This window comes from Anguilla anguilla, chromosome 15, assembly GCF_013347855.1.
Source record: "Anguilla anguilla isolate fAngAng1 chromosome 15, fAngAng1.pri, whole genome shotgun sequence".
Taxonomy (NCBI): Eukaryota; Metazoa; Chordata; class Actinopteri; order Anguilliformes; family Anguillidae; genus Anguilla; species Anguilla anguilla.
In genome coordinates this window covers 8702002-8714755 of record NC_049215.1, presented here as the reverse complement: position 1 = coordinate 8714755, position 12754 = coordinate 8702002, and the positions used below count along the sequence as shown (strand labels likewise).

The following is a 12754-nucleotide window of genomic DNA, read 5'->3' as shown; positions in this document are numbered from 1 at the left end:
CCCAGCTGTCAAAAGGAGGGAAGAAACAGAAGATAGGTGAGTGAGTATTCTGTCTGGGATAAAAGGGAGCAGTGAAACTAACATGTAACACAAAGAATCTCAAGTTATTACTTGACTGATAATTGATAATTAAAATTATAGTTACCATAATACCTTTGCCAAGATAGCTATCCAGCTAGTAAAGTAATTTCCTTTGTGACACATCTCCCAAATTAATGCAATGCAATGCACCTCCAGTGCAACAGGCATCCTTGCCTTTTCTGATTTTCATAAATGAAATTCACTCAGTGTGAGGAGTGCTCAGACGCAAGTATACCTGCAGAGACATTTTGTGATGTGATTTATACACGTATCCCATCTTGTGAGAATTAAATACCTGACTGTGGGGGTGCATCCACACGCTATACTCGGCTGGACTGCTGGAGCCAGGGGTGGAGCTGTAGCTGCTCCAGGGTGGGCCGGTCGTTTGCCCGGGGCCTCAAACAGCACAGGATGAAGTCCTTGATCCCTGTTAGGGAAACAGAAAAGGCATGAATGGACAGGGAACACAGAGGGTGCGCCCAAATGCCGCTCAGCCCTCTCCTGCTGGCTCCTCACCTGATGACAGCCCCGCACAGAACTCCACGTGCCGCATTTCCCTGCCGGTGTACGTAGTGAAGGGATCGTTACCGCAGACGATGTTGTACAGGGTCACACCCACTGACCACACCGTCCCAGGGCCCGCCAGAAACTGTTCTTTTTCAAACCATTCGACTGGCAAGAATTCGGGGGTCCCTGATCAACAGACACAAGAAAAATCAGGATGCCATACCTTTTAGCGGTTAAAAAATTAGTCTTTGTCAGGATATAAAAAGAGTTCACATTCGTACACTGAGAAAAACAGCAACACAAAAGTCCAAGAGAATTGTTTCATGATTATGCTACATGTTATATTTCCGTATGCATCACAGGGTTACTCCAGACACCTTCCAAACGCCCGCTAAGATGCATGAACTGCCCCCTCTCACTGACCAGAGAATTCGGTGTACGCGGTGTCCTTCAGTGGGTCCCCACACCCAAAGTCGATCAGTTTGATCTCCTTTGTGTCTGTCTGGATCAGGATGTTCTCTGGTTTTACATCGCGGTGAACCACTCCATGACTGTGGCAGTGCTGTAGCGCCCCCAGTAGCTGCCCGGTCACACTTCGCGCCTGGTCCTCATCCAGCACACCCCCCTGTTCTTGGCAGTACGTGAACAGGTCCTTGCAGGGGTCTGGACGCTCCATTGCCATTACATATGAAGCAGGTCTGTCGAACCAGTCGAAGAGTTTCAGGACATTGGGATGACTCGATGGGGTGTTAACCATCTGAAACAGCCCGACTTCCTTGGGCATTGGCATTTCCATTCCAGGCTGCGGAGAGAAATCAGGCAGTTTTGGTGAGAACTGGCCAAATTAGCACAGAACATGGGGTAGGTGAGCAAACTGCTAGCTAAAAATTTTATTTTCCATAAATCCCATACCTTCTGTGTTTACCATTCTTATTATACACTATTACCATTAGTGTTAACTCCACAAACGAGTGATTAAGCTTATATTAACACTTAAACCGGAACCTGCCAGGTGTTTGTAGTTTGTGGTTTTATTTCTCCCTGCCTGAGGTTCTGCTCCACAAAATACAATATTCTTGTGGGACTCCATAAATTATGGAAACAGTACTTACCAGCTGCAGTTCTTCATCGTCATCTTTTCTAACATATTTGAGGGCCACCTGAGAAAAATACATTTGAGAGATACAATTGATATTCCAAAGACGGTACTTTGTAACATAGAAAAAACTTGTGAATGACTTGTGAATGTGCTGTAAAAACTGGTTTGTCATGTGATGTAAAGTAAACATTCGGGTGTAGATGAGGACGTTTCAATGGCTTGTTAGTGGGTACAGAGCATAGAGAAGGTGAATTCTTACCGGCAGTCCATCAGATATGCGGACCCCTGCGTACACGGAGCCGTATCCTCCTTGGCCGAGTAATTTTCCTTTTTTATAGAACTTGTTGACGCGTGCTGAAAAAGCAAGTAGACAACAGTTGTTTCCCAATGAAACAACAGCATTTGCACATTCCAGACAGGATCCTTCAGAATGTCCCAAATAGTTACAGATAATAATAAATAAGTTTCAGTAAAAATGGAAGTGCGTTCAATTTCAACTGTCTTCAAGACATGATATTTAACTTTAAAGACATCTCAAGGCATTTACATATATTAATGTCTTGATAATAAAATAGACCACTTAAAGTCAACCGCAAGGCATCCTAAGACAATGGTGATGCCTAGCTATGTCAGTCAATATGGGCCTCTTAATTTTAATGGATAACAATATTACATTTCATTATTTGCTAAATAATTTTAGAAAAACAATGAAGGATCTGCCTAACTGCCCATGAAAAAGAAATGTTGCTGTGCAGTAGTGCATGATTGCTCAAAGCTATTGTCCTAACTTTTCCGTGTGCTCTTAATTTTGCCATTGGAGCTGGAGAATTTGTCTCCATAGGCCCAGATGCTCTCTTTCTCTGGCTTTGTCTTCCTAACTGGTTCCTCCACAGAGGATGGCAGTGCTCTCTTCTGCCCTACAGTTGTCCCCTTCTCCGGTACTTTTTCCTGAACTCTCCTCTCTGGTTAAAAGGGACGTGCATTACAGTCTGAATCAATCACTTCAAAATTGGAGGCTAGCAACAACACAAGACCACACTACCTACAGACCAGTGAAATATCTGGTCATTTCCATCAATACATTTTAACAACATTGTATGATTTGTAGGTTTAATTGTGCTGCACACAACACTGAAATTAACAACAGTAGGAGGTACCTATTTTCAAGAAACTGCTTTCACCAACATAGTATTTGGTACAGCAGGTCAACATTAAATGAATCCACAAAAAGTTGTGAACTAATCAGTAGTGTCACCAGATTTCTGGAATATTTAACTACAAACTGCTTCAAATTTAATGCTGCATTAAGTATCTATAAGGGTAATAATAATAACATCAGTACATTCAGATATAGTATGTACTATATATTGCATCAGAAAAATTTGCAAATAATATATTGTATATAATTTCTCAAATGACAAGGCCATAAAGCACTGGTGCATCCTACATTGCTTAAAGCGCACTGATCTGAGATTAGCTACACACCATGTACACTTTTGAGTTTTGCAGCTACTGTATGCTACGGCTGTGTGGTAGCGCATTCTGCTGGCATGCTAACCTCGAAGATGATAGGGACCGCGATTGACTGCGCTGAAGTTATCGCCATAGGTGTGGCTGCTCTCCTGCTCTGGATGGCAGTCGTCCGATGCTGAATGGAATACAACAGAATCTGCCTGTCATGATCTTATTCAGTTTTTCAAGTCAGTTTTGTCAGGCAATACTTTTGATTCCACTTTCACTTTCTTCAAAATAAGCATCATTATATCAGAACTCTAGTCCCGTGTGCTAATTGGCAATTTACATTTTATAGGGCTTAAAGTGTTAATTATAGTGTATGCCAATCTTGCATTCTTAAATTCAGTACTGCGAATGAAGCCGTCTTACATGATATCTTCCTCTTCGGCATCCTTTTATATTTCAATAAGCAACAGATTAAATGACTGATGCTCAAATAGATCAAACGAATGATGTTTCACTGTTTTCGGGAGTATTATGGTTTCTTTCCCTCTTATATATACTTGTAGCTTAGAATGTTTCTTCTGTGACGTAAACAAAACATCAACGCGCCGCTTTTATATTCACAGTGATATTCGAAATGATAAAACTGATAGCGGAGTATTCAGTTTTTAAGCACGGAAAATTCCATTCTGAGTTTATATTTAAAGCTATTTAGAGTCTTTCATCAGGCTATATCTGTCAATTAAAAGATAAAGGGAGTTGGAGCCCGTGTAATATGATTAACGTCTGCATGGCGACCCGGCCAACAGCAATATTTGCGGTGTTGGTGTTGTTTCATTGCAGAGCGGTTGCAGGTGTTCAAAGCAGAACTGTGGTTCTAAATACAATTTCATTACTTCAACGTCCGCAGCGGGGCGCATCACGGAAGATCACGGGCCGCTGCGTGCTGGCCACCAGTGTCCAAGCTGCTAGCAGGCTATTTTACTATTGCTAATACGTATTTTTGTTGCAAAGTCACACATCTGTAGAGTGGATCTCATAAAAACATGTTTTCAACGTACAAAAAAGCCAACTTACTCACTCATACAAGACATAGACTGTCTATAACTCATTCATTCAAACTTGCAAAATAGGCCTGCCATTAAAAGTATTGATATCAAAATGACACCAAGTTACTGTACTACAAACAATACAGGCTATCTTGCCTCACCGAAATTAAATAAGCTGTAGGCTATTCCAAAGCAATGCTACCCAATGTTTCTTCAAGTCACTTGGCCCTGTTTTTTAATCTTACCATTTTGCAATGTCATTCAAACTTTGTGTCAGATCAAACTGTCAAATATTTCATTTAAATTAATGTACAAAACGACTGGTGAATAACTACAGGAAGCATATTCCTAAAAACATATGTTTATACTTGCTTGTCAACTTAATTTTACTAAATGTACAAGTTCTTCTAAATTTGCTACTTACAATAAATACTGCATGTAAAATACATATTGTACATACATACATAGAAAACTTCTTTATCCCCATGGGGACATTACCCTCGCAGCATGTTACATTCACATTTACGAACAGACATTTATACCAAGAAACATACAATCATTCATGCAACAGAAAGTCTGGGCAGCTATATACATACATACCAATACAAATTGGACATTTGCACACTTTCTGTTGTGTGTATGCCTTTTCTGTGATGTATGACTAGGCTGCCTTTTATATGATTACATTTTAATTCATATTTTCGATTGTATGATTCTGAATGACTCCCCCTGTCGGTATGTTTTGTTTTGTCTATTTGTATAATTGTGATTGTTGATTACTTGGGGGGGGCGGGGCGGCATTTTTTTGCACACTTTCTGTTGTGTGTATGTCTTTTCTGTTGAGCTAATGGTTGTCCAATGAATGTCAAAAATATATAATCGGTTGTGAGTTTTCATCTCAACTCATTCATTCAGTGGCCTTTCTACTCAGCTTATTTTGGGTCATCATGCATGGGGACTATATTCCCCATTGATTTAGGTCTTTATTCCAAAAATGTGATTGAGCATAGCAGCAGCAACTAAATGGTGGTTCAGCTCCTCACATTTCGTTTTGATCCAATTCATTTACCAGTCTCAACTTTGAGAGTATGCAAATGTCACCAATGAAAAGCAAAAGACATATTACAATAGAAAATCGATTGCATCTTGCATCATGATCAGGGATGTAGTGGAGGGTAAACTAGGGTGACCAACCATCCCAATTTGTGCCGGATAGTCCCGCATTTTAACCCTTTGTCCCGCAACAGAAGAGAATGTCCCACATTTCAATATATTCAGATATATAAATATATGAATTCTTATGTATTTATATATCTCTTGTTTTCGTCTGGTTATTAATCACTAACCATGCACCAATGCACCGCAAGTAGCCTAGCGTCTCCCTTGCTTTCCAGTGCCTCCTCTTGTTCGTGAACAATTTAACAGTGGTTTGCAGTTCCTAGGTCCTTTTGTCTAGGAGCTATTGAACTTGAAAGAATTTGTCATCTGTACTTTGTTCAAAAATCTACTCATTTTCCAAATTTCAAATATTCATATAAAATTGCATGAGGAAAAAATGCACAAAGCAAAGGCTGTGCATCCTGTGTCCATTTTATGTGAACAATTTAAAAGTGGTTTGAAGGTCCTAGGTCCTTTTGTCTAGAAGCCATTGAACTTGAAAGAATTTGTCATCTGTAATTTTTTCAAAAAGCTATTCAACCTGTGTCTATTGTGTGTGAACAATTTAAAGTGGTTTGCAGTTCCTAGGTCCTTTTGTCTGGGAGATATTCGACTTGAAAGAGTTTGTCACCTGTAATTTGTTCAAAAAGCTATTGAAATACCTAAATTGAAATATTCATTTAAAATAGCATGAGACAAAAATGGAGAAAGCAAAGGCTGTGCAACCTGTGTCCATTGTGTGCGAACAAAAAAAGTGGTTTGCAGTCCCTACGTCCTTTTTTCTAGGAGCTTTTGAACTTGAAAGAATTTGTCATCTGTAATTTGTTCAAAAATGTATTGAAATACTAAATTGGAAATATTCATATAAAATTGCATGAGATAAAAATGGACGAAGCAAAGGATGTACAACCTGTGTCCATTCTGTGTGAACAATTTAAAAGTGGTTTGCAGTTCCTAGGTCCTTTTGTCTAGGGGCTATTGAAATTGAAAGAGTTTGTCATCTGTAATTTGTTCAAAAAGCTACTGAAATACCTCATTTCAAATATTCATAATCATTTGAGCATGAAATTCGTGGCCTTTTTCAGCCTACAGCGTAGTGAAATAGATGCTTCAAAAGTTGTGCAGGTGAGCAATCAGTGTGTTCTTAGTGTAGAGTAGCCTAAGCCTCAGTGGTTTTCCTGCTGCTGTGGCCTTAATCTTTTTATATTTTGCCAACCTGTAAATGTAATTAGAGGGCTGGATATCCACCGATAATAGTTATAAAATGTCCCCATGTTTTGTATAATTAGACAAATACAGCCTAAAACACATATTACAGCCCGTGGTCTATTGGTCGAGGCTCAATTTCTAATACAGACAGGAGTTCAATTAAATAAATCAAAATGTAAGCTAACAAAGGCTAACTGTCATAGGCCTACAACACATTCCCACGAGATCGATGTTTCTTCAGTCGAAGGTTCTTGAGGTTCTGTTGCGGGCGGTAGCGTGGAAACTATCCCATGAGTAGGCTATAAGGTTGGGAATGCTTAAAACAAAAGCTTAAGCTTTTGAAGAGCCGTTTTCGTGCAGACGTTCTGCATGTTTAGGCCTATATAATGACATTGACATATAATGCTGTTTCATTGCTGTTTAAAAAAAACATTTAATATTCACTCAATGGAAGAATAATGATCGCGTTCCGGTCATGAGTAGGGGACCTGATGTCCATACAATACCTTAGATTAGATATAACGTCGATATCCAGTAGATGGCAATGTTGGCTACTAAATCGACACTGTGGTACGTCTATTGACTAACAGCATCGCATTTGAATTATATTTTAGAATAATAGGTTGTAACAAAACAAAAAAATGTAAATGGAGATCATCACAAAGAAACAAAAGTATTATATAAATGTCTTAGAATGAATAGCAACTCCATGTTGAAGCGATAATTATTTTTAAAATATTACTGTATTTTTACTGGCTGCAATTACCAATTACAGTGTTACTACACACTGTAATCACGTGTTGGCTAATGAATGTTCTAAAATTGGATTACAAAAAACCTAGACTAGCAGATAATTAAATAAATAAACAAACAAATAAATAAATATACAGTCAAAGGTTTCCTAAATGTTTGCTACACCCCAGGATTTGTCATCGGCTAAATTAATTCACAGCAAGTATTTTTGCCTCTTTTGAAAATTTTAAGTAAAGAAGGAAGAGATCTCCAACCCTTATTACAAAAGACACTATTGCCCAGAACACCCTGCTCTGAAACAATGCCTATTTTCTCTACTCTTTATATTTATACCTTATATTATACACACTGCCATAAATCGTTTAGTTCTTACTGACTTTGACAATGTTTTGATCACTTCGTACTTTACCAAACCTAAATAGGGATGATTATGTGTCAAATTGCCATGCCATCTTAAGAACATTTACAAGGCAGACACATCTACGTAATAACAGGGAGCAACGACGTAACATTTTAATATCTTTTTTGAAAAAGAAAGTTTTGGTCTTCGCAGTAACAATCTGCGTGCAACAACATAGGGTAAATCTGTGGCTCACTTTGAAGTGGCAGTTCTGGTAGCAAATAATTCTTAGCATTCCTGAGTGGCACTTTGTCTCGGGGGACGGGGTATGTTTGCTGTGGGGGCAAGGGCAGGAATGTCCCGTTCGCTTGAACCAACAAACCGAAGATCCCCAAAATACGGGGGCAGGACTTCTGGCTCCTCGTGTTTCTCTGTCAATGAAAACTGTCTCTCTGCTAGACAGAGCGTCTCAGACAGCTGAACGGAATGTGGCTTGCGGGTGAGGCGTATTGTTTCCCTTCCGCGATATCGCGCACCGAAAAGGTCTGCCTATCTGGAAGCTGTGTGCGTGTTGTAAATACAAAATGTATGTGTGGAGATTGAAGGCCAGGACGCCGGTCTCACTTCTAAAAGTTAAGGGCGTGTGTTCAGACTGAATGTAAGCAATGCCGTTGCAGAGTGGACAGCAGGTGGCATGCTTGAATCCATGGTTAGACACAGCTGTTCTATCGTTTGAGACAAGGTACCTAGCCTGAAATGCTTCAGTAAATACATATGGATGCACAAATAGATATGTACAATTTAAGATGTAAGTGCGCTTTGACTGAAAGCATCTGTTAAGCTAATAAGCAATGCTAATTCTGAGCGCCCTCCCTAAGGGTGCAGTGTGTTCATGAGCATGCTCACTACGGATACAGTGCGTTCGTGAGCACTGTGTGCTCCTGAGTGCTTTCCTAAGGGTGCAGTGCGTTCACGAGCACTGTGTGTTTTCCTGAGGGTGCAGTGCTTTCACGAGCACTGTGTGCTTTCCTGAGGGTGCAGTGCTTTCACGAGCACTGTGTGCTTTCCTGAGGGTGCAGTGCGTTCACGAGCACTGTGTGTTTTCCTGAGGGTGCAGTGCGTTCACGAGCACTGTGTTTTCATAAGGATCCAGTGTTTTAATTCCCTCCAAACCTCCTCAACAAGCAGCTCTCCATGTGTGTCATGCTGTGCCCCAGCTCTGCTACCCAAGACCTTCCGAAGTCATAAGCAAATTATATTGCCGTGTCTCATCTGTCTTGATGATAGACCTGTCTGATTCAAATACATTGAACCAGAAAAGGATGTAATTGTAAGGATGTATGTATGTAAATAATAATAATAATAATAATAATAATAATAATAATAATAATAATAATAATAAAGCAGTTGTTGGTTTGCATAACCTGTATACTTGTACATATCAGTTATCAGGTCAATGTGTATGAGAATATGCAATAAATACATTTTTAATGAACACTATCTGGTAAACTCTATTAACGTCTTGTTATCCATCCCCAACAACATGATATATAACAAATGGCTGTAGAGAAAGGATGTCTCTCAGTAAGAGGAGAAACCAGATGCTGTGTCCTCATCAGCGATGACCTCAGGCAAGTACATTGACAAGTATGTAGCATATGGACATTAAAACCTGCTTAATTATTCATACCACTTTCTCCATGTGAACGGCACAGAGACAACCTGAGGCACGTCTGAGTGTCAGTTGCGTGAACATGTGCATGCAGTATCTCTGCGTGAACTCGTCCCGCCCTCGTCACCGTTGCCTGACTCTCCTGTACTACGGTCGCATTCATATCGGCGCAGACCCAGAGAGTGCACAGCGACGAATGTCCTTTTCTTCTCCGTCTTATGGAAGGAGGAGCCTAGAGGAGAACAGTTGTTAGAAAATATCTTGTGTCTGAGCTATTCTTTCTGTTAGAAAAATATACAGATTTTGGCCTGCGTGTGCCGCACACAGTAAATGATAGAAAACAAACCGGAACGTGTTATTGAATGGTTGGATAGCAATTTTTGTCCAGAAGATCTGAGTGATGTGAGTATGTTTGAGAACTTCCCTGTGCCGTGGAGCCCAGAATATTCCAGGCCACTGATGTAACTTGTGTGACCTGCACATTACTTCTGTCATCGTCCAGCAAAGAACCGGTTTTATCTTGGAGGTCATAAAAGATCCTGAGCATTCTGTTTGTACTCTGTAGAAATAAGATGCTTCAACACAATTCTCAAATCTTTTTCTGTGAGTACACAAAATTACATGGAAGGTCTGCCACTGAGAAACTATTTCAGAGTGTGTGAATTCAGAAACACTGCAAGTCTGATTGCGAAGCTGTGTCTGTGTGTGTGTCTGTGTGTGTGCGTTTGCATGCGGATGTGGGTGTGTTTGTGTGTGAGGGTGTCGATTGCAAATGCAATAATTAGTTTGATGGTTTCAGTACATTAATCATTTGTTCAGAACAACAGAAAACAGATATAATTCTCTTAACCAATTAATGTGAAGAAACATTAAATCTGTAATCAGATTTTTAAATAATTGCTGTGCTCCGCGCGCCAATTATCACATCAGTGGCTTGGCATATTCATGCTTCATTTCTGGCAAAATAACAAAACACAGTATTCTAAAAAATAAAATAAAAATAAAAAAACATGGAAATTAAATTTTTTACAATGATGAATTGTTCCAAAAGCAGATGCTGTACAGATAGGAAATTGGTGGGAAGGTTCTGTGCACTGACATATTCTGTCACCACTGGACATTGCTTTCTGTTCTGTGGTCAGACCTTATATACTGCCCTCACCTTCTCAATGTGCTGCATCTGGCAGGTTGCTGGCGAGCGCCAGTCAGTGAATGGGAAAGGTAACTGCTGAAAGCCAATCAGTGCACGGAAAAGGCAACTGCTGAAAGCCAATCAGTGGATATCAGGCAAAGACAACATAATGGGAACTAACTGGACAGGAGGGAAATGAGGTGAAATACAAGAACAATACAATACCGCAGATCTCCAGATGAACTGAAAATAAGAACATAGTTTCCTGCGCTTATGTCATCAGTATTTGCCACTGCTCATCGACAGTAAGTCTCACAATTCAATGTAAAAAAACTGGTTGCCAATACTTATTTCCAGTGTTGGGTAAGCTACTTTGAAAGCATAGCTTTGCAAGCTACCAATTACTTCACACTGGAAGAAGTTGAACTACAGCAAAGCTACCCTACGGAGAAATGTAGTTTTGTTAACTAAAGCTACTTAGAAAAAGTAGTTCAAACTACTTCGTAAAAAAAAAAGATCAAATTGACAATGTACATGTGATACGAAATTATAACAAAATATAATACAAAAAAGTCACATGCCAGCAAAAAATGCCACTCAGTTGAGTTTATTGCAAAAAGTGACCACTTGTTCACAGGTCATACATAAACCAAAAAATTAAAATACCCCACTATTCATGGGAAAGTGCAAGGAATGTTAGCTTTGGTTTTGTATACACTGTCCATCAGTCAGACGCCTGCCTTCAGTACAGGTGGGGGTATTGCACCAAGCAGGATTACTCAGTTAGCCAGGTAACTTCTAATATAGAATAGCATGACATTTATAATGGTCCATAGAATTACCCTCTATATCACCAGATCAACTTTAAATAAAATTGTATGCTGCTACAATATTAACCTTAGGTGGCAAAAAGAACAGCACACCAACCTCAGCCTAGCCAGACCTTCATTTGAATGATTCTGGCTAAGCTATTCATAGTACTGGATTGATTGCAGACACCTTTGTCAGCAAACACAGGTGATTGTAATCTAATAGTAGGCTAGGTGATTATCATGAAAGATCGGTCCCATGCTTTGCGCCATATTGTATGGACGGCAAAGCACATCATGAGAATAGTATGACTAGGTCAGCTAACGTTAGCTAATGTTTGCTTTATGTCAGCAAACCTGACATTAGCCGGTTAGCGACATGTTCGTTTCTGATAGAACATAATTGCTGGCAGACGAATTAATGCTACAGACTTTATTTAATTAGACTAACGTTAACGTTCACTGAATTAAATCACTTGCCTGTATGTAACATTACAATGTGGCTAACTTATCTAAACTTTGCTAAATTGGCTAGCAAAGTCAATACAGTTAATACAATCACCTTTATATGTGTTCTTAGATTTGTGTTTGACGTCTTTGCAGTAGAGAGTGTATTTACTCTCGGCTTGCATAGCTCACAAGTAAAAATGTAGGTTTTGTCAGTGGTGCTAGCCAGTGTTATGTATTTGCTTAAGTATGGCCATGGTGATTCTTCCTCAGGTTGATATTTGGGAGGTTTATCCATGATGACGCTGCCGCTGTGTGAGCACTGAGCAACGCCCGCGCTTTTGCACATGCACTACACAAAGGTCAAGTGTGTGGTGGTGGCTGCCTGACGAATGCATTGCCTGGGCATGCCTTCACAGCGGTTAGGATGAAAGACAAAGGGGGTGGCGCTGGTCAAAGGGGGTTCAATTACAGTAGAGAAGCAATGGTAAAATAAAATTTTTAAAAATCATTCCTTTCCTTTTATGGCCCGAAAGTGGTTGTAGTTTCAGTAGTGAACTACACAAAAAATGGCAAAAAAAAAGTAATTTAACTACTTGAATCACTATGCAAATATGAATGTAGTTGAACTACCAGCAAGCTACTGCAAAATGTAGTTAAACTACTAGTTTAATTACATGTAGTTCACTACTCCCCAATGCTGCATATTTCATTTGTTTATTTTATGTCCTGTAATATTAAGGACTGGGACTCTTGCTTAGGGCATACTTGTACAGCATAACACTCAGAACGTACCATTCTGAACACATTATGAGCCTTCTCTGTACACAAGCAGATGTTCTAGTTAATCAATTGAGTCTTTTATTCCATATGAAAAAAAGAATGGCTTTGTTCCCGTGCATAATGATTACATTGTACATACACACTAATGTGCACTGAGAGATGTGCTGCACCCATGAACACCGCCCAGCCCTCTCTCTCCCACACAGAGGCGTGGTTGGGCGGGTGTGGGGGGGGGGGTACAGCATGGATCTTACTGA

At 39.8% G+C, this 12754-nt stretch overlaps 1 protein-coding gene across 1 annotated transcript; it reads right to left on the bottom strand.

The window, feature by feature from the left end:
* Positions 1 to 401: 401 nt before the first annotated feature.
* LOC118214364 (serine/threonine-protein kinase pim-1-like) lies at positions 402 to 3593 on the bottom strand. Its single transcript, XM_035394272.1, has 7 exons — positions 3572 to 3593; positions 3246 to 3335; positions 1947 to 2041; positions 1701 to 1748; positions 1012 to 1390; positions 598 to 774; positions 402 to 508 (listed from the first exon to the last, which is right to left on the bottom strand). The coding sequence occupies exons 1-7, from the start codon at positions 3591 to 3593 to the stop codon at positions 402 to 404; spliced, it is 918 nt and encodes a 305-aa protein (XP_035250163.1).
* Positions 3594 to 12754: the final 9161 nt, after the last annotated feature.